At 43.7% G+C, this 23,465-nt stretch overlaps 1 protein-coding gene across 1 annotated transcript; it reads right to left on the bottom strand.

Annotated features, from left to right (window-relative positions):
* Positions 1–17,500: 17,500 nt before the first annotated feature.
* LOC123412215 (putative disease resistance protein RGA4) lies at positions 17,501–22,537 on the bottom strand. Its single transcript, XM_045105158.1, has 3 exons — positions 18,358–22,537; positions 18,045–18,150; positions 17,501–17,940 (listed from the first exon to the last, which is right to left on the bottom strand). The coding sequence occupies exons 1-2, from the start codon at positions 22,250–22,252 to the stop codon at positions 18,083–18,085; spliced, it is 3,963 nt and encodes a 1,320-aa protein (XP_044961093.1). The 5' UTR covers positions 22,253–22,537; the 3' UTR covers positions 17,501–17,940; positions 18,045–18,082.
* Between the last annotated feature and the right edge of the window lie 928 nt (positions 22,538–23,465).

Genomic DNA, 23,465 nt, shown 5'->3' with positions numbered 1-23,465 from the left:
ATACTGTCCGATTCAACATCAATAGGTAGATTGCTCTATTGCAAAGCGAGTAAGAGGCCCTCTCAAATGCCCAAAATCTCAGTTTCAAGCATCTCATCACAAGAAAAATGATATTTGCATGAGCTGAATATGATGCTGCCACTTTGGCTGTTGAGCTTCATCCGTCCAGCCGCTGGTGTGGAGACCAAGGACCGTGTTCTTGACGCCACCTATCACATGTGGGTGCCACCAGAGGGAAACAAACTCGAGCATGGGACTTCCCTTTTGTGTGGTCAGCATTTGAATTTGCTGCAATGGAGTTCAACGAGGCAACTTAGCTAGATAGAAAGCGACAGGAAACATCAATTCGAGGTGCAGGTTTGTGGTGGACTAACTCATTCCGAATGTGCCAGATCGGTCAAAGAAACTAGTTTGCCCACACGACGCAGCTGGCAACCATACGCTGAGAGTTGTATGGGTGAACTCTATAACGCCCATACACACGATGATGCCTACGTGATACTGAAATTTGAATATATATTTTTAGAATTCGTGTAAAATAGAATCAATGTGGATCAACGCCAGTGAATAAAATGCAAACATGTCACACGTGTCGGGGTTATCATTTGGAAAATAAAAACATGGTTATAACCAGGATACCGTGTGATTACAATCAGCTAGCATCATCTTCTGTTAGAGACATTGGCAATCAGAACCTGGTTACGCGATACTGTTGCTAAGGCAGCTAGCTCGTGGGCCAAATTCTTTTTCCTTCCCACCACACGAATTCTGTGATCAGAGAAATACTTAAAATGAATACTGCTGCTAGCCCCAGTCCTCCTCTCCTCTTGTGTTGTGTTGTGTTTAGGGCTGGGTACAAACGAGTCGAGTTCGAGCGAGTTGGACTAGGGTCAGTTTAACTCATACTAAAAATTCATAATAAAATGCCTACTTTCGAGCTGTATGAAATGGCTCGTGCCCAGTCTAAAATGATTTCGAGCCAACCTCAAACTAGTTTCGAGTTAAATAAGATGAACTTTTCACAATCTATGGCAATTATTCAAACAGGATAGGCCCCAAAACACAACATAGGAAACCACTATAAAATATTAGTCCAATTATGATAATAAAAATATCAAGGTAGTTCGACTTAATCTCTCTTAACTGGAGACTGCTAGTACTTCATGATAAGATAGCATGGATGAACTATCAAGAGAAAAAAAAACAAAGTTGCGTGTAACTCAAATGTTGGCAAAAATATATAGGATATTAACACACGCTGAGCATGTATTAAGGCCTAAATTTTCTTCATGCCTAACTAAGCTTTCATCTTTGCTAGTAGATAAAATGGAGAAAATCCTACACGACACATATGTTAGTAAATTATCCTATTTTTATTTTAATATATAGAAGATATTTTTTAATATCATTATATTATATCGAGTTAAAATCGAACAAGGGAGTAGTGGCACAAGGTCAACTCATTTCTCAATCGAGTTACATAAACTGCTCATACTGACACGCTTCTTTTCGAGTTGATCCCAAGTCGAGCCAATAGACAAATCAATCACGAGTTGCTCACAAGCCTCGAGGTTTTATTGCAGCCCTGGTTACGTCCCGTACTCCGGTTCAGCAGCTTACTTGTCCATGAGCACGAACAGGTCGATCCGGTGGTCCGGAGACCGGAGCCATCACAAGTTATTGTGTCTGAAACCAGTTACTGAACGCTCTCGCATTTTTCTGACGGGCACTTTAGTGGACTCTTCGAGATCGAGGGTGTCCGTCAACAAGCTGCCCGATCGAGGTAAGGATTACCCAGGAGTTCGGTGCAACAGGAACGCTATCGGTGATCTCTTGATTAGAATGTTGGCGGTGGCCCACCACACACATGTCATTAAAAAGGACGTGCATGGACTGGTTTCTATGGCTGATGTGCGGGGTCTTGAATCAAATAGGACCCATGTAAATTTGTTGGGCCAACACGCAGCTCCAAGTTTTTTTTTTAAGGACTCGTAGGTCCAAGGTTGACATCTCTATGTCCGTGTGGATATCAATTGGCTCCAAATTTAGAACGAAAGTGCATCCAGACAGACATCGAACAAATAGAAATTGCGTGTGCGGCCGCGCATTGGGTCATGGTTTTTCGCCTCACAGACCAAAGCAGTCGAATTGCACCCTTGTAGTTTACCTGAGATTAGAGCACTGGCGGACCTATGTTGAGGCCGAGGGGGGCCGCTACACCCTCCCCCCCCCCCCCCCCCCCCCAGCCTTGGACCAAACTCTGAAGAAAAGTTTTAAGGGAGGGCTTAGATGCGATTTTTTTAGCAATTTACACCCCAAAATACACATGATTTTGCATTAGCGCCCCCCCCCCCCCCCCCCCCCCCCCGAGCAATTTGTACCAACCTTCGCCACTGGATCAGAGGACTGGAATTTATTTATTTGGAAGCGCTGGGAACACCTGCCCCTCTCAACTTTTTGGAACTTCGAGCTATCCGGCCTATCTCAACTGCAATTACTCAGCTCCAGCAACTGGATTTTTTAGGACCAAGGAGTACGGTTTACTTGTTGGTGTGATTACAATCAGCTCTCATCAGCTTTAGATCTATCACAGACTTTGTCAATCAGAACCTGGGCACCCGACATTGTTGGTAAGGAAGCTAGCTAGTGGCCTAGGGAATTCTTTTTTCCTTCCCACCACTCGAAATTCTATGATCAGAGAAGTACTTAAAATGAATCCTGTTGCTAGCCCTAGTCCGGGCGATTTCGGTCGTGGGTTTTACAAAATAATTTGGTCCCTGATCAAACACACATGACTTTGCTAGCGACCTTGCATCCACGGAAAGGTTCAACACATATACTATTGTCCTCCTCCCACAAGGAACGATGTTAGAACCGCAAACGCTTTCGGACCATTTTGCATGTAAAACTGCCCAATCAAAGCAATCGCTAAGGTTCTCACAAATAGTCTTGAATCTCTCATCCCACTACTTGTGCACGATGACTAGATTGGTTTTATTGCAGGTAGGTGCATTGCGGAAAACTTTGTCTATGCGACTGACATTGTGAGCTCAAGTAACAAGAAAAAGGCCCAACAATGATAATTAAGCGAGAGTTTTAAAAAGCAATCGATTCGATTTCCTGGTCCTTGCTTCTCACCGTGCTTAAAGACCATGGTTGCCCTGACTGGTCGTCTGGGAATGGTGTCCCTCGGAGTTGGATCACCTCCCGAAACGAGTTGTGGCGGGGTGATCCACTCTCTCCATATATCTTTATCATCATTACTAACCTCCTTGAGCAGCTAAATCTCAAAACTCACACCAGTGGCAACACAGACCTACACAACCACATGTACCTAGACCCCCCTCCCACAATTCTACAGAACGCGGATGACACACTCATAATATACAAATCCTCTGTTCGCGCCACGGACATTATCAAAATTATCTTGGATAACTTTACATTAGCAACTGGCCTTACCATCAACTTCACTAAGACTACATTTGTCCCTCTTCACACGGACGATCTCACTACGACTACTATTGCCACTGCCCTAGGTTGTGAGAAATCGTCGTTCCCACATACATGCCTCGGTCTACCCCTTTCACCGCAAAACTCCCTGCATGTGCTTTACAAACAATCATCACAAATTGTTATGAATACCTAACTGGTTGGCGGGCAAAGCTACTACCATGCAGCATAGGCTTTTTTTTGTCCTCGGTCTTAGACTGTCTAGGTACCTATTTCATATCTACCATTTGAAGAATTTTCTTTTCAGCTGAGGACACATGTACACGGGAAAATGTTTGATTGTTTGAAAAAATATTTGCAAACTAAAACAATTCAGAGGTCTAGGCATCAAAATATAGAAATCCAAAACAATTTCCTCCTAATGAAATTCGCTTTCAAATGCCTCATCTCACCCTTCCCTATTCCTTGGCTAACCTGGTACATCAAACATCACCGAAGCTCCATGCTAAACCCCACCCACATGACTTTCCTAACTAAGATTATTCAAACCCACATGCCCACGCTACTTACGAATTCATTTGTCCTCGCCAATAATGGAAACCACACCTTTCTTTTAAAGATACTTAGTTAGCTTCACGCCTTCGTGCTGCCATGTACCCAGGCCTATACACCCACTCTACAAACCAAGATAACCAAGATATTCTTGTCTCCAAATTATTGCATGATGGGCTACAATCGAACTTGCGAAATCGTCTAACCAATGCAGCCACAAACGAGTTGGATGCTTTGTTAATGTTGTTGCGGGACTTCATGTTCTCCATCGAGCAAGATCAGATAGCACTCATTCATGGCAAATAGTTCTCTTCCAAAGCTGGTTAGTGCTTACAACATTCTTGTTCACGAAAGGGACAATGTGATCATGTTGATCTTATTTGGTGCACCCGGGATCAACTTTTCGGTTGGTCACCCATTCTCAAATTGCTATAGGTCAAGCACGCTTAATTTGAGGTTCCTTTCGGATAGGCTCCCGGAAAAGAAGGTGCGTCTTGTTGATATGTGTAGTCTATCATTCCTATTAAGCTCGGATGTCGCACACGCGGCAAGTGAAGGTGCATCTACTAGTTAGTCGATACTTGGATTACCCTGTGTCAATGGTCTGGGTGATGTTGTTTTTGGTGTACTCATTTTGCGACCTCTAGTTTTGTCTCCGTGGTGGCCCCTCGCACTCTGTACACCCTTGTCAACCTCGTTTCTTTGCTTGTGCTTCCATGAGTATGTTGTGAGATAATCGGTGTTCCATCCCTCAACCAAGGTTGATCTCTATGTTGTGTCGTGTCTATGTACATGGTATTTTGTGTTTCTTGCATCGGCAAGGTGTATTGCCCCTTGGCCTCTTAAGGTTTTCGATCAGATTTTCTACATAAACTCGATCAAGGTTTTTGACACTGTTTTCCACATGAAGTGGCTCGATTTCTTTTTATTTCTGATCAATATGCAGGTGGAGATTCCTTCCACTCGACAACGAATTCAAAAAGGAAACATGAGGGGACAAATGTTGAGATACACAATTCAACGGAAGTTGAGCCAACTATTAATACTTTTAAGTGACACTATTAGATATTTTTAGGCAATTTTGGGATCTTTAGTAAGATATCTAAAGATATATACACTATATAATTATGCAATTGACAAAAGTTAATTCAGAGAGAACTTTTGTCGCAACATACAGTTAAAATTTAGATGCAAAAAACATAGTTATATAAGACATAATACTATAATTAATATTTAATGTTTTTTTTGTGGTTAACTATGCAAACTAACTACTAGAAAATTATGCATGTTAGAATTATAGTATAATAAAACTAAGTACTAAAAGGTATAAAAGTTTAGTATAAATTTTTTATTTTAATTTGTTTTACATACAAAAATTGTATGAACGACAATGAGTGGGTAAGGGAGTGGCGACTCAATTATAAGTGGAACCAAAAATGGAAGGTGATACTGGAAAGATAGGATGACGACTAAGAGAAAGAGAGTGATGCACTACAGGAATCGAGCATTTTGCCGTCAGGACGCTACAGACGGCAAATAGCGAATTACAGTCGGCAAAATTTTTGCCGTCAGCCCATGACGGCAAATAATGTCGTCAGACCATGTGCCCGCAAAGGACGTCTTTGCCGTCAGCGGCCAGGACAGCAGACGGCAAAATGTTTGCCGTCAGTGGAATTATGTTGCCGTCAGCTACTTTGGTAGACGGCAAAAAATGGTCAGAAGACGGAACGGCCTAGCTAACGGACGAGGTTAGCCTTTTTTGCCGTCTTCCTCACCCCGTACATGACAGCAAAATATGTCTTTTTTTTTGCCGTCTTCCTAACCTATACATGACAGCAAAATATGGTCTATTGTTTACCGTCTTTCTAGCGTGTACATGACAGCAAAATATGTCATTTTGTTTGCTGTCATGAACATGACAGCAAAGAGCATAAATAGACATAATTCATACAGCATATATATATAACATAATCCATACATCATATATATACATCCTACCACCCAGGGGTAGTTACCCCACATGTTCAATATACTACCATGCGGGAGTATATATACTAATTTATCATTTTAATTATGTTCATATGCTATATACAAGATTTTTTAAAGTGAGTTACATGAAAAAATTACAAGTTGACCCATAGGTTTTATTATATTTGTGAAATACATATATATTTGTATGTAAAAAAGAACATACACAAAATATAATACATACTATAAAAAAAACAGTATATATACTACCTAAACATGATTATATCCTACATACTGCACATACATACTCTCCAATTTGATACATACTTCATACAACATACAAAACGCAAGTGGTGGTAACTACCACCGGTGTTAGATAAAATTTTACATCATATATATAACATCCATAATCCATACATTATATATATAACATCTTTAATCCATACAACATATAACACATCCATAATCCATACATCATATATATAACATCCATAATCCATGTCATAATATTTGGCATTACTACATATATATATACATCATATATATAATCCATGTCATAATATTTGGCATTACTACATAAAATTTGGCATTACGATAAATGTCTTCATGTCAATATCGTAGTCCAAAGAACATCCATATGACAACCTACAAGATGAAGTCATGCACATATGTCAGATTTTGACACACAATAAATAAAGGTTATCCAGTTCTTCGAGGAAACGGAAGGGCCCCTGGAAGAGGACCACCCACATGTCAGTTTAAAACAAGAAGAAATAGGCACTTATTAAAAATGGAGCACCTCCCACATGTTTTAGTTCCTTCGTCAAATACACATAGATATGTCAAGATTTAAAGGGCCAGGTAATTTACCAATTTTTTTAATACACACCAATAATTTTATATTGAATTATACGGCTAAGCAATAGAGATAATTAGAGCAAAACTATATTTCCATGTGTAGAATAGTAGAAGCATCTCTACACATGATATTGCACAATACAACCGCAATAATGAGAGACAATTCTAATAGACATTGATGCAATAGAAAAAGTTGTATGTAGCAATTCCATTCATATGTCACATGGTGATTTTTCAATTTTGAAACATGTAAGAGTTCTGAGAATATATTTCCATATTATAAACTGGTGCCTTTTAAATATGGCCCCGCTTAAATATTCTTACCTCTTAGAAATTAAGAGATCATATATCTATTTGGTTGTATCAAGTCAGAAACTTCTTACAAGCAGATTTTTTTTGGCTGTACCCCAAAAATAGGCATGCACATTTTTAATATTCTATTACCTGGGAAATATCTTGACATTTTCCCTAAAAAAACATCTTGACATTTTTTGGGCTAAGCGATCGATACTAATTGAATTTTAATAGCCAAAGTCAGCTTACATAAACACTAATCTGCTTCATGAACTTGCTATCTCTTACTTTTGGGGGCTAGGAGTATGTTTTATCGCCACACATGCATGGCTATTGAGCAGGTCCGAATAGGTGCCCCCCATATAAGAACAGTCCGTGGAGTTGTGCATAGAGGTAGTGGTTACGTTAAGTCAAGACTAGTATTTTATTATTTACAGGTCATGCATTATTGCATTTTCTGTCTAGACCAAAGCAAAACAGATGTGCCAGTCGATTACGCCTACCCTTCCTATGGCCTATGCCTACGAGAAGAGATCGGGGGACAAAAACCTGACAAGTTACCATCCCAACGCATGGCTGGACGGCCCAGATGTCGTGCACCGAGGAAAAGATCTAAAAAACTCCAAGTAGATTAGCATGGCATGCGGCAGCACAATCCTGTGATTTTCCATTGTCACATGCAAAATACAGTACTACCAACACAATAAAACAAACTCAATAGAGTACTACCAACACAATAAAACAAACTCAATAGAGAAATCGAAGGCCTCCCACTCCTAAATAAATTCCTAAACATACAATTTCCATATATGTGTAGTTTACAAATTATGCTACACTAATATACATTTGTCTAGTTATTTCTTGGACGGGGTTGATTTATCTATACTCGAACTATTAATAAAGGAAAAGTTCTTTCTTGTACTAATTCGTGGTACTACGTTATTTGTTACAAACATATTATCTATCCATCAAACATTGAAATCTCAATCTAAATTCCATGCAACTATTCATCCGATCCATAATCAAGAGAAGAATAAAAAGCAGATATAGACATGATGGTTGAGTAACTATTTATTAAGTCAAAATACCATGCTGAATAACTTTGTCAATGAAATCAAGTACCTTGAATCCCACACTCCTTTTGTACAGTGGTAACATGACAGTAGAAGACAATGACTCCTTGCGAGAAGATCCTGGTAATTACACAAAGCATAGCTAATACTTCCAATGCTAAAAGCAGTACATTACTGCAGACCCAGATGACCTGTCATGCATCCTTCCAACTTTAATATTGCACGCCCACATCTTACGAAGTCTAGCAATTTCGTGTCAATTTTTTTCTGTGCAAACATTTTAAAAGTAAAGGCCATTGAACATGAATTTGTCAATGACAAAAGATACAAAATCAAAAAGTTATTTGTTAACAGAGAGTGACATTAGTAGCAATAGAGTTAAATTGTGTCATGTTTTTAAGCTTAAACATATCGACAAACGCATGACTATCATGACATGACTACTAACAGAATTTACAACTAATAAAGATGATACCAAGTATGCCGTTGCGCGTCATTTTACTGCCTGATGTACTTCGTGTGATGCAACCACCAGAGATAGATGACCGGTCACCGACCTTTGTGCATATCATCTCCCCGCTTGCTGTAATGCTTAGCATTGCAGTGTCTAGCAGAGGGCGAGAGGACATCTGGGAGGACTCCACTACTGCCGTGCTATCTAGTTCATACTGCAATTCCTTCTCAATGCACTAATCAACATGGAAGCACAAACCAAGATATGCAGTCTGGTCGAAATTATAGTCTGGGTAGGTTAAAAATTTGGAGAGGAGGATGATCAGTGAGAGGCTACATTGCGACGTGAAATTGATTTTGATGGATTCAGTCGACCTTTAAAATTTCAGCATGGCATAGTTGTGGAGATAGGGAGACGTGATTTAAACAAATCAAGTACATAATCATGATATAGAGTACGTTCTAGAATTAGGCCAAACCTTTCTTTTCTTCAGCTGCACCCAACGTCACAGCCTTAGACCTCCTTTTCTCCCAAAGGCTCAACAAAATTGCTTCTGCGTGAGTTGGGTTAGAAGAAAGGTTAGAGAGGAATCATCTGGATGGACATATACTTAAGCAGTAAAGAGAACATGGATCTTATTTTTCTTAAAGCATGTAGATGACACAGGAGATATATCATGCATGGCGTGACTTGCATTTTATCTTGTGCAACCATTGATGCTGCTGGAACGCAGAATCGCACAGCAGTAGTGTGTCACCACTCGCCGGTTCTATCTCTTCCTGCTGCGGGTGAGATCGTCTTGTAGAGAGGCCTCTTTCATCTTGTACGTACAGCTGAGTTGGTGTTGCAAATAAATCAGAAGAAGTAATGAAAATATATTTGTGACTAAAACTATAGAACGCCTGAATCTATGGCACATTAAATTGAGTCCTTTTGTGTGTGTATTTTGCTGAGCGGATCGAACGGATTAGCTTCATGTACCTGTGTCTCGGTATGAAATCGATCCAGCCGCATGTGCTTCTATATGCCCACGACGAACCTGTCCGCCAGGAACCTTTGGCATGATTCGCAGTAGAGCTGCAACAGATGATAGACGTGCCATGTCTTCTAGTGTAAGGAAAATAAAACGCAGGAAGTGAACTTGTGTGATGATAACGTAAGACAGATAACCCGGCAAACCTGCTGCATTGTGTTCTCTGAAAGCCAGTTGTTGTCCAGCAGTTTGCTGAAAATCGATTGGCATGTCTCTGTCTGCTGCGGGGTGGATGTCCGGCCAAAGTGGTCGAAGCTGATGTTGAACCACTCGTACACTTCCTTGTGGATCGCATGGTACCTACATCAGCCAGTACGGGGTTGGGTTTTTAGAAGTTATGCAATGCAAACGCAAGACGCATGTCGTTTCCCTCTTTTATTCTCCGATGAAGCAATTTGGCTGGGTGCAACAGCATAATCCCAATTGAATCCAAACTGCAGCACTACCTGCAACAGCATAATCTCTACTCTACGAGATATCACACCAGCACTTCTCAGGCTATGGACATGGACGAGATCTAAACAGTGAAGGTGCCATCCATGTGGGAGGTCCGACCGGCGGTGGCGCGAGAATGGAGCGGCAGGGTGGCCTACCCTCCCGCCATGTCACGCAAAGGGACAACGGTGCCTGGGCACCGGCGGCGTCAGCCGGGGAGGGCACTGGCGGTGGTGGAGGGAGGCCTGACCGGAGGTGTGGTGGAGGGAGGCCTGACCGGAGGTGTGGTGGAGGGAGGCCCGACCGGAGGTGGCCTACCCTCCCGCCATGTCGCGCACACGGACGACGACGGCCGGGGAGGGCACCGGCGGCGGCGGCCGGGGAGGGCCCGGCGGCTGTGAACCCTAGATATTTTCACCAGAGGAGGGAACCACCAGTCGCGAGAGGGAGGGGCTGCTGCGCTCGCTGTTGTTTTTTTTATCCGGTGTGTTCTTTTTCCACTCGCGGGAGGTAGGGCACCTGTGTTTTTAGTCTTTGTCGTCTTCTATACGACGTACCTGACGGCAAAGACTAATTTTTGCCGTGTGCCCTTGCTAATGCAAGACGGCAAAACTGCGTGCCGTTTGGGTCAGTTAACAGGAGCCGTGGACATCTTTTTTGCTGTCATCCGTAGCGTAAGTAGACGGCAAAAATCGTGCCTTTGCCGTCATCTACCCAAATAGTTGACGGCAAAACTATTTTTTGCCGTGTGGTTTTTTTTGTCGTCTGCTTTTCGTGATTTTGGCGATAGTAGCTCTTTGCCGTCTGCCCATGACGGCAAACTTCTCGTTTGCCGTCTGCCCCGACGATTTGCTGACAGCAAAGATTATACATGTCATCAAAATCGCCGATTCTTGTAGTGATGAATAGATAGTAGGTTTTCTTTTTCCATTTCGTCATATCAAACATTTTTCGTATCTTTGAAGATAAGACTGAGAGTTGTGATCCAATTCTCATCTAGTATGGAGATATATAACATTTAATATTTTAATATTAGTATCTTTTTTCACAAAGGCTTCAAAGTGACAGTGTGGTCATTCATCTCACCCCAGTAGAACCTTAATTGTATGGTTGAGAAGCGAACTCTGAAAGACCTTAATAAACCTTGAAGTATATTTATTTTGTTCACTGGGATTGTCGATATTCTCAAGAGATCAAGATCGTTTTGCTTTCGGCCTACTCTACCCTTATTTTTGCTTGAGATGTCAACTTCTTGACCTTTTACAATCTATTGATTTTGTTCTCTCCATATTCTTTCAGTACTGCTTAGAATTGTCTTCAAAAGGCTTGCAACGAGATCCTTGTCATTTTTTTAAATTTCTCCATCTTTGCTTTGGATTACTTTCTAAGCAAAATAAGGACCAAACTTGAGCTCATCTAATAGGTTTACCGAAGTTCTTCTTATTGAATGATCAACATCTACAAAGAGGAGTAAAAGGTAATTCATAAACATGTTTTTTAGCAAAAATAATAAGATCATGGAGTATAACAAATTCAGAAAATGAAAATGCAAGTAGTACATGGAGTAGAACATGCTTCCTATCGAAAAGATCAAATTCATGGAATAGAATATGCAAGTAGTAGTAGATCATGTTTTATGTTATTACGTGTTGCTTCCTCCTAATGAATATCTTCTTGATGATTTCCTTCCTCCTTGCGAATAGGTTCTTGATGATGTTCAGGTTTATCTTCTTCATGACTAAAGTTGAGATCCAGAATCTCTATTGGAAGACTGAAGTTGAGATGCAGCAAAATCTGCTCTGCTTTTAAATAAGGGGCAATAAAACAAGTCATCCTGCTATTGCAAGTATTCCTCTCATGTTAGCTGTAGTTTAAAAAACATGATCTTGTCACTTTCAAATAAAAATATATTCTTAATCAGCGCCTTACATGTGTGTAAATCTTGTCATGAGCTAGAGAATATGCATTTAAATATTGTCATTTTCCTTACATGCATTTAAATCATGAGCTAGAGAACATGCATTTAAATAACACAAATGGTTTAAATAACACTGAACATCCATATAAATCTTGTCATTTTCCTTACATGCATTTAATTCACTTATCACTGAATCATTGTGAGCCAGCTCAATCGTACCAACGTCATGACGAGGGTGTCCATCTTCAAACTTCCCGATAGAGGTCAGTATCACCGGCGACGAGTATAACCGGAATGCCGTCCGTTAACTCTCAATCGGGATGTTGGGTGTGCCTCCAGCTGCAGGATCTGAAAACAAGAAAATATCTTTGAAAACTGTTCCATTTTCGTTGAAGACGAAACACATAGTAACAGACCTCGTCATAAGGCTACAGATACTGCTAGCCGTGCTTGGAATCGATGTAAATAAATACAGGTGTATTTTTCTACCGGGTGTAACTTACTGGCTGAGAGTGATTTGCTGGCGAAAACAAAACCGATGGTGGCTGGTCTGTATTTTTACAAGAGTATTCAAAGCGGAAACGACGTTCCAAACAGGCAGCTGAAAAAACAGAAACTGAAGAAAATAAGAGGTGGCATGTTGCACAGAAGAGCGTCAGGGTGAGAGTAGCCTAATTCGTCAGAGAACTCCACATCATTGGAGCAGCAACATTTTTTTTGTTGCTAATCCACAAGCAAGCTAGATCTTCAAAATCCGCACCTACGTCTATTTTTGCACAATCAGGAACAGTTCCCTCCATAAAATCTAGTGCAGAGGTATTAGGGGAAATTAACAGCTTGATAAATAACACTGCTGAGATACACGGTAAACAGAATACTGAATGTTAATATATAGTGGTACTGTTTATACAGGTCCATAAATTAAATTGAGAAACTGCGGCAGGATATTGACCAAAGCTGACAGTGCCCAGGGCAAAATGTCGCCGTGCTTGTAGGAAAATATATATACTGACATGCCCGTAGGTAAAACAGAGATGGACAAAATAGTTACTTATTATTCAAACAAGAATATTTATCTGAGAACAGAATGAATTGAGAGCCAATAGAATCATAGAAGGAATTTCTGGTTACTGATCTCGCAATTCAACATGGCAACAACTTTCTGTGGGTGTATACTCCAAGTGATCTCTCTTCCCTGTCTGTATGTGCTGGAAGAGTTCTGCAAAGAATTCCACTAGCCAGCTTTTTTTTTTTTTGCAAAAAAGAAGGAGGATTAAAAGGGTCCAGCAGTGTAGACATATTTCCAGATCACAAGTCTCTGCGATAACTTTGATATTGGTATTCCCATCCTGTGATTCTGTTTATAGCTCTCTAATCTCTACGGATGGCACATTTGAGTGACTTTGGTTTCAACATGATAGAGATAGACCTTGGTTTATCTGCACAGGTTAATAATGCAAACAAAAAAAAAACTTACACTTACGAGGAACATCAGTAAGTTGAGAAATGGCGACTTTAGGTTAAAGAATATTTAATTTGCTTCAATTTTTGTCATATTACTACTAGTGATGTCGTTATAGTTATCCACAACTAGCACAATTAATACTCACTAGTAAGAGGAACAACAAAGGAATTGCCGACAGAAAGATGGGAGGGATCACTACTTACCACTATTGCCAGCAACCAGCCTATCTTTCCCAAGCTCTACCGCCGCTAACAGCACCGTCTGCGCAAAGAAGGTTGGGTCAGTGGTATTTTAAACTGCAGAAGGGATGTTCAGGAACCACTCCCAAAACCTTTTCTGCACCCGAGCAGTGTGCCGGCACCACTAATCCACTATGCCGGGCGATCGGCGATCGGCGCCGTCGGAACATGTGCCCAGGGAGGAGGCTTTTATGACACAGGTCCTAACGCCTCTCAGAATCGCTGGCTACTGATACCAATTGACAGGAACTAGCGAGGACTGTCGAAGTTCTTCAGAAATGGAATGCAAGAAGAGCAAAGTAGGTCACTTTAAGAGGCCGATTCACTCAGATTTACAAGTAGTGTAGCTAGGGTTCGTCGCCAGCCGAAACACAACGGCCTAGTGTTTACCCCTATTACAAGATATGATCCTTTTCAGGTCCCGAATGGTGGCTTTTGTACCCTTATTTACAAAAGAGTAAGGGAAGTGAAATAAAGCACCAAGTACATGTGCCTATTGTCGGAAAGGTAAACAGTGACAGCTGTGCTGTCGTCTGCCTTTGGATGGGGGATCTGCGGCTCCTATTAACCAGCCGTTACCGAACCGCGCTAGGAGAGACCTTGGATGCAGATCCTGCGACAAATCGGAGGACTTAAGTAACGAAATACAGACGCAGCTACAGTAAGTGCTGGTTTCTTCAGGTCGTCGGGATTAGGCCCTGACACACGGATCGTGCCCGCTGTGCAGGAGAAAGCTCTCGATCAGGATCCTCATCCTCGAGGATGAGGATGAGAAACTTCTGTCTGCTACTATTAGGAAGGAAGCTCTGCTTGCTGCTTTCCATGCTGTGTGTGGGCACTATGCCTTGGTTGAGGCTGACGTATCTATAGAATGAAACCCTAAATTTACAGAGCTTTTATTGTCTTCTGTTCTTTTGCATTTTTGATCCATTTTCTCCTAGTGAATGTACTCCCTCCGTAAACTAATATAAGAGTGTTTAGATCACTAAAGTAGTGATCTAAACACTCTTATACAGTATTAGTTCACGGAGGGAGTAATAGTAGTATGTACTACTTACTAATAAAGACTAAAAGAAAAACGTTGGACCTGCTTGCGCTTGGTTCTCCTAATGAACTCATCTATGTAATTATGTGATATTTATATATATCACACTGGAATTGCACAATGCATATGGACTTTGAAATGTTGATTACTCGATGATGATCAGTTAGCAAAGCGAAATTGGTGATGAGCATCATCATATCATATCTAAAAATTTGAAGTCCCAACTCTCTAGTTAATACTTATATAATCTGAAGAGGTTCGTGACAACGCATTTTTGTATGCCAAGTTCCTAACCACATTTTGAGTGCAATATTCCAACAGCTGGTCCAGTGTTGGGAACAAACAAAAGAGCAGAGTGTGAGGTGGAGTCAACAGGTTCAAATGCATATGATGGTCAACAAACAAAGGAGCATGTACTCACAAGTCAGGATGGAGGATTCAGATGAACATCGTATTTTCAGAAACTGAAATCTTATATCTCTAGCTTAAATTGTACTGAAAAGGACAACGATCAAAAGGCACATGCCCCGCTCCAGTTTTCATTGAAATGTAATGCATAGTAACAGGCTTCAGATAGATACATATCACTACAAGGCAGCCAAAACAGACATTCAAAAAACCATCAGAAACTGAGGAACAAAACAAGAGCAGCCTAATTCTTCAATGGAATCAACTTCACCCATCCTAGAACTACTCCAAGCCGAGAACGCTTAATCTGAGAGTTCTGTTCGAATGGGCTCCTAGAAAAAAAGAAATTCCTTATTCATATGAGTAGTCTATCATCCCTAATAAGCCAGGCTATCACAGGAATATTGACTGTAAATGGTGATACTCTCTGTTTATACAAGCCCATATATAATTTCGACAAAAAACTGACAGTGCCCAGGGAAGAATATGGCGTGTTGGAAAAGAAATACAATGACATGACCGTAGGTAAGAAGAGGTGGAAAATACAAGTTAATAATTTTTTTAGAAAAGGAGGTTAAGACCCCCGGCCTCTGCATCAATCGATGCATACATTCATTTTTATTACTTATTCAACAAAGGTCTAACAAGAACATACATCAAACCACCCGAAGCCTTCACTCACACCTACAAAACGCGATAATGTGGAGTGATCTCACTCCCCATATCTAAAACCGGTGTCGTCGCCGATCCATCCACATAACGTATCGGAACTAACAGCCGGTGCAGCAGACCTAAAACGTACACCACATGCACACGTTTTAGAAGCCACCATCATCATCGAACCGCTGACCCATATTCAGAAGAGAGATATCCGCATCATCCTTGCCAGTCCGGCCATCCGTCGACGCCACCATGGCGCCCAACGGCGCCACCTCCCTGCGCTCGTCCATCCAGACGCGAAGACTCTGTAAGATATGTCATGCGTAGCACCTGCCGAACAGGCATGATAAAGCGTAGCACCTGTCGGCCACGCATGACCTGACATCACCACCGAAGCTCCGTGCAGGACGAAGACGCTCCACCTCCTGCCTGTGTCTTCCAGCACTACTCCACAAACGATGCTCCCTAGAGAGGAACGACACCGCAATGCCGCCATCGTCCGATCTGAAAAACCAGATCCTAGGGTTTCCCCTGGAGCAGCACGAGTGGATCGACAATAGTTACAGGACGAAGCCTTCATCAAGGTAACGGCGCAGAATGCCGCCATTGTCCGTCGTCGGCTTGGTTTTCACCAGCAACTATGTCTCCCCGACCCGCCGCCAGTACCGGATCCTGCGACAAGCCCGGTCATGGGATCCCAAGATCCGCCTCACAGGTGCCGTCACAAAGACCCACCACCCGGCCCGTCATCCCCGGCGGAGGGGACGCCGCCGCCACCATGGTCGGATCCGGGTTAGCCGTCGCCGTCGCCACCGCCAAGACCGGATCCGGGCTGAACACCGCCGCTGCCACCACCACCGGCCACGCCCAGCCCCACCTTCATCTTCAAGCCACGTCCAGCCGACCGGCACGCCACTCCCAGCCAATCTCCACCTGCGTCGCCACGCGCTGCCGCCGGGAGCTGCTGCGCCACCGTGTCTTGGATCCGCATGACGCCGTCGCCGAAGCCACCGTCCCGCGCAGCACGACATAAAACGAGGAAAAGGGAAATCCCCGCCGCTGCCTACGTCGACCGGATCGGCGGCGCACACCGGCGGCGACGAGGGAGGGAGCTGGAGGCGGCGGACTAGCCCCGGCGGCTAGGGTTCGCCCCCTCGGTCGCTCACGGGAGCGACGCGAGGGGCAACCTCTTCTGGGTATAGCACTCAAAGAAAATGTTGCAAGGCAAAAAAATAAAAAATGACAGTTGAAGCGAAATACAATGACAGCCCATAGGTAAATACAAGTGGCAACAGCAAGTAGTAATTATTCAAGCACGGTCTCTAACAAGTACTCCCTCCGTCCGGAATTACTTATCATAAAAACGGATGTATCAATACATTCATTTCTCCGACAAGTATTTTCGGATGGAGGGAGTAGTAATTATTCAAGCATGATCTCTTTCTGGGGATAAACTAGTAGTTATTGATCATTTTTTTTTTGGGTGGGGGTGGGGGATCATTCTGATTACTGATGTTGCAACTCAGCATCGCTGCAACATTCCTGTGGCCTTATGATCTCGGCAACCACAATCACTGCTCGTGGTGGGTCTAGCAAGACAATAGTCCACAAGCAACCAGGTCACATGCATCGCCCGAAGAAAATGTCATTCCTGTGGTCCACGTCATTGCCGTAGCAACCATTTACTGTTGCTAGTCCACAAGCAAGCTACATTTTCAAGATCATCACGTATGTTTCTTTGCACAATCAGGGATAACTCCATCCATACAGTCTAGCACTGATATACAAGTCCATAAATAAAATTGGAAAACTGCGACAGAATTTTCACAAAAAACTGACAGTGCCCAGGGCTGAGTGTCGCCGTGCCTCTTGGAAACCAAATACACTGACATGACGTAGGTAAACAGGGGTGGCAAGATACAAGTACTTACTATTCAAAGAACATCTATTTCTGGTAACAGAATGAAAGACGATAGTATTATAGGAGCGCTTTTGGATTACTGGTCTCCGGTTCCAGTGGGCGTCTTGCGCGACAATAGTTCCACTCCAAGTGATCTCTCTTCCCCATCTGCTTGTGATGGATGGATTCTGCAAAGAAACATCACATTTTACAACCCCGCCAGCATATTCTTGCAAAAAAGAAGAATGATTAAAGGGTTCCAGCAGTGGAGGCATGTTTATGGATCACCAACCTGCATGACAACTTCTGTACTGATATTCCCGTGATTCTCTAATTTCTACGGATGGCATATGGCCATGTCTTCGGTTTCAACGGGATTGGGATAGGCCTTGATGCTTCTGCAAAGATTAATAATGTAGAAACTTACACTCAGAGGAACATCAACAAATTACGAAATGATGAACTTAGGTTAAAGGAACCTTTAATTTGACTCCAATTTTCTGTCGTACTACTAGCAATGCTATTATCATTTTCCAACTAGAAATTTTAATACTCACTAGTAAAGTAGTAAGGAGTAATAGAAAAGGTAATTGCTGTGTGCTTACCTTCATAATAATGGGCATCTATGTTTTTCTTCTGGATGTTGGGCAGCCGTTTCTGCAGGCTTGCGGGGAAAGTCTTTATACCAGGGCAGGATTTAACTGTAAGACGCTGGAGGTATGAGTATTCCTGCGGCCCATCCGGTAGGGAAGCCAGGGAATTGCAACTCCTAAGTATGAGGCGCTCCAACGATGAGAGCTCCCCCGACCGAGATTGCAGATATGTCAACCCACCACAGTTAACAATGTATAGAACCTTGAGGGGCGAGGGAAGATGGAGGGCCCCTTTTAAGCTATCACACTCAGCTATTTTTAGTTTTTCTAAGTTCTCCGCGCAATCTCCGGGTGATGATGATGATGATGACACCTCTGCTATACTAGATGGCCCTTGATGAATCGATGATGCTGACTGTCCCTGCTGCAACCTCCTGCCGGATATAGACTCAAGCTTCTTGCAACACATAATTTCCATTACAGTGAGAGATGCAGGGACATTGAAGACCTCAACCAAACTTTCACATTTCAATAGCACTAGTACGTCTAGACGTGGAAGGAGCTGACTTGTTTCTAATGATGTTGATGGCTTGGTAGAATCTTGTGCATATCCAGTCAGATTCTCGCATTGGTCAATCTTAAGCTTCCTCAAGGATACCAATCCTTCAAACTCTTTTTCTGGCCAGTGGAGGAGTGCATGACACCTACAAAATGACAAATCTTGCAGGTGTACAAAACAGGAACACAGCTCTGTTACACCTAGCTGAAAATTTTGTAACACCAAAACTGTCAGAGGAAAATCATGATCACTCCATTTGTCCATGCCATCCACTACTTCCTTTAAACCATGCTCAGCGGCCACCGAGGTTGTTTCTTTACTGTCCAGAATGCTATGCAGATCCAGGTTGGTCAATGAAGTCATATGCCTGGCTACCCACTGGAACAAATGTACATCACATCCTTCTATCTTTAATACACTGAGCTTTGGTGATTCAAATCTAGTTGTCAACTCTGGACATCTCTCAATACAAGTGTTCTGGAGGTTAGGGAAGGTCGGTTGCCCTGGCAATGCAGTCAACTTTTCACAATGACTAATACACAACTTCTCAAGCCGAGGAAACATGATCACTTCTTGCGTTCCATTATCTTTTTTCCACCATCTCTCAAAACAGACAAGCTCTTGCAATGTCAGCTCCTTCAGATTTGCAAATACAAAGGATGTATTAGTGTCATCGCTAAGGAACCATTGCAGTTTGTTACAACCAGAAAGATGGACCACAACAATGTTTTGCAACATAGCTGTCCATGTTGGAAAGGTGGTGGCTCCATAGGCGTGTATCCTTATAGCGTGCAACCCATCATGAGGTTTAAGTTGCTCGAGCAGTCTTGCATCATCCCGACTGCTGCGTTCACCGACAATGTTATCCAATCCAACGCTCCATTTTAATGTCAGTTCTGTTAGTTCCTTCTTTTTCACGAGGTTTGCATCTCCTGCAGCATCTTCTTTCACGTTCTCCAGATGACATAGCTCTAATTGACCACCAAGGTTCAAGCTACCGAGCTGACCAACATTGCTGCAATTAGAGTCACTGCTTGCTACAAAACATGTAAGTGTCTGTAGGGCTGTCAGTTTTGAGAGGTCTCCAGGCATGCTCTCCAGCATTGGACAACCATGAGTGTAAAGGTGACGGAGGGCAGTCATATACTTCATTTGTCTTGGAAGTTCACAAAGACGTATGCAGCCAGAGAGGTTCAGCGTTTGCAGGTTGTATAGAATGCTCATATCTTCAGGAAGTGATTTGATATATTTACTTCTTGAGAGATCTAGGTACCTCAGGTGATGTAAATGCTTTGGTTTCAGCGGAAATGAACCCCGCAAACAGAGCTTTAATGCTTGCAAAGAGCTGTATTTTGATAGATGCTGCAATGATGAATTTTCCATACGACTATCACACAGAAGTGTTCGGATAGCTGGAGAGCTGTTATCCAGAGAGCTATTCAATTCTTTTTCTGGTTCCTTGCATGACAAAAATAAATGTTGAGTGGTGTCTAGAAGCCACTCACTCTGACTTGGTCCCGTAGCTGTAGCAACAGCGTCAATTTTGCCAGGTTTCTCAGTTGCCAAGGCACATTCCTTCTCCATTACAGAAAGTGCAACATCATGCATAAGATCATGGATTTTGCATGTAGTTCTGGAATAACATGCCCCATCATGTTCAATTTCACTGGATGTGGCTTGGACTTGTTTCACATCCTGAAAGAATGACCTTGAGACCAGCTCATCAAAAATCTGTTTGCCAATGGTTTCAAGACAAACTTGTTTTTCCTGGATGATAAAGCCATGTGCGATCCATAGTCGGATCAGCTTGTCCACATCAATCTCGTAACCTTTGGGAAACATGGCACAAAAAGCAAAGCACTGCTTCATATAAGACGGCAAGTCGTTGTAACTGAGCTTGAGTATTGGTAAGATACCAGTCTCCTCGGTGCAAATGATGTTTCTGCTTAATACAGCATTCCATTCTACCTCGCTGGACTTGGTATGCAGTACAGAGCCCAGTGCTGTTGCAGCTAAAGGAGAGCCAACACATCTCTTCACAAGCTCATCAACCATATTCACCAACCCGGCAGGCCTTTCCTCTTCATTCTGAAAACGGCTGAATGCACTTGTCTCGATAATTTCCTTTATGAATTCATCCTCCACAGCTGTGAGATTATAAGCTTTAATAGTACCCATGTTTTTAGCCACTCCTTCATCACGAGTTGTTGTCAAGACCGCACTACCCCTGCCACCATGTTGAAGGCAGGCCTTGAGCTTTTCCCAGATACCAACCTGTCGTTCCCAAACATCATCCAGTACAAGGAGGTATCTCTGCCCACTCACTAATTTCTGAAGGTTGTTCTTTGAAGCAGTTGCGGCTTCTGTGCCACCCTTATTCTTCCAAGGACCTGCTTTTGTCCTATTATTCTTCCTCCCGGAACCTGCTTCTGTATCACCCTTCTTCCTCCGAGGACCTGCTTTTGTACTATCCTTCTCCTTCCCGGAACCTGCTTCTGTATCATCATTATTCGTCCCGTGAGCTGCTTTTGGAGTGTCATTATTCTTCCCAGAATCTTCTTTTCTATCATCCTTCTTCTTCTTGGGAGCTGCTTCAACTATACTTTGAGACAGAGAATCCACATCAAAGCAGTCAGAGACACATACCCATACCAGCAAGTCAAAATGCTTCTGAATTTCAGGTTCATTGTAAACTAGTTGTGCTAACGTGGTCTTGCCCAGACCCCCCATTCCAACGATGGGAACAACTGTGAGATCTGCATTGTTAGCTTGACCAACTAGCATATCAACAAGTTTCTCCTTATCTTTGTCTCTCGACCTGCTGGTGATTCTCTTTGGATCGGAGATAACATGATCCGTCTGCCGCAACTGATTCGAAACCGGCACTTGCTGTTGATACTTAAAGCCAAAGGCATTCATCTCAGTCACAAGGACATCAATGGACCGCACAATCTTGCGGAGCTTTCTTCCCATCCTATTACGGAATATGAAGCGGTTGTGGGTTGGAAAGAGTTTTACCACACCGAAGCCAAGCTCCTTGTAGTGTCCCTCCTTTTTGGCCTTGCGACGAAGCGCCTCGTACTTGAACTCATCGAAGACTTCATTCGCCTGGTAAGTCACCTTCTTGATGGCCTGGAGCCAGGCTGCTGCCCCTTCCCTGTGGGCTGCCACCTGCTCGGCGTCGGCGATGATGTCGAGGATGGCGGGCAGCCTGCGCTTGAGGATCTCACGCTGCTCCTCCATGCCCTTCATCACCTTGTACTTGTCGAGGAGGTAGTTGGACGCCTTGTCCATCACGACCGTGACCAGTGGTTGGACAACGACATTGATCACCGTCGAGGTCGCCATTGGAACACGGCGTAATAACACAGCAGAGAAGCACAAGGTGGAGAGGACAATAATGGTGTGAGCAAAAAATGTGATTGCTTGCTTGTGAGGAGCATGGCAGGAAACAATGCCCGGTATATGTTGGAGCAAACAAGGGGCCTTACTTAGAGCATCTCCAACAGCCGCGCTATACTAGCGCCGCGCTGCAAAAAAGGCAAATATAGCGCGCGCAACGCGACGGACAGCTCCAGCGGGCGCGTTAAAACCGCGCGCGCGCTAAAACGAGTTGGGTGCGCTGGCCATAGCCCCATCCCGCGCTGTGTATTTCGGGTGTCAACTTCGCGCGCGGCAGACTCGAGCGCGCGCGCGAACTCTCCCCTTTTCTTCCTCCTTTGCTCCCGCGCGCGCCGGCGCCAGCGCCCCTGCCACCATGGACGCGCACAACGGCACCCCGCTGACCCCGCTGTACAGCCGCGACCCCCCCCCCCCCCCCCCCGTCGCCGCAGCCGCCGAAAACCCTACCGCGGCGGGCGTTGGCGCTGGCGCCGCCGCCGCCGCCGGAGCTCCGCCTACCGTCGGCCTCGCGCACAGCCTCTTCTCGCCGCCGCGGATGACCGCGCCGGCGCCGTCCCATGCCGCCGCCGCACCGTCGGAGCGGAAGAAAGGAAAAACATCCGCGAAGAAGAAGACGACGGACGGCTCCGGCAGCTCGAAGACGAAGAAGAAGCTTGCAGGGCGGCGGACCGGCGCGGCGTCTACCGAAGCGCCGGCGAGCTCACTCGTTGAGCCGGCGGCCGACGCGCACCACGTGTTCGACGAAGTGTTGAAGGATGATGAGAAATGGAAGAAGCGTAAAGATTTGGATGATTTGCATTTGAGCAACAAACGCAAGCGCACAATTGAATTGAATGATGATGAGGAGGAGGAGGATGCATCAAGTGATGACGGCAAGAGAAGCCCCACACCCAAGTCGGTTTCATACTCGAAACCAAAACGACCGGATGGGTGCAAGAAGGACAAAACCGAAAAGAAGAAGAGGAAAGGAGATGATGAGCTCACAAATACTATGGAAGCTATTGTGAAGGCAAGAAAAGAAGCGAACGAGGTGAGGAAAATGGCAAGGAACCAAGATGCCGTGGCCGAGGAGAGGAGGTTGACGGCCGAGGAGAGGAGGGTGGCCGCCGAGGAGAGGAAAGTGGCATTGGAGGAGAGGAAGGTGGGCATGGAGGAGCGA

The sequence above is a fragment of the Hordeum vulgare genome, chromosome 7H (genome assembly GCF_904849725.1).
Source record: "Hordeum vulgare subsp. vulgare chromosome 7H, MorexV3_pseudomolecules_assembly, whole genome shotgun sequence".
Classification (NCBI taxonomy): domain Eukaryota; kingdom Viridiplantae; phylum Streptophyta; class Magnoliopsida; order Poales; family Poaceae; genus Hordeum; species Hordeum vulgare.
Note: the sequence above shows the minus strand (reverse complement) of the source record. Positions and strands in the feature narration are given on the sequence as shown.

Bases quoted from the DNA above. Each gene is read 5' to 3' on its own strand.
- LOC123412215 (XM_045105158.1), bottom strand. From the start codon at position 22,252: ATGGCGACCTCGACGGTGATCAATGTCGTTGTCCAACCACTGGTCACG. The intron at 18,151-18,357 runs GTAAGCACACAG...TAATCTTTGCAG, and splicing joins AGATGCCCATTATTATGAAG to AAGCATCAAGGCCTATCCCA.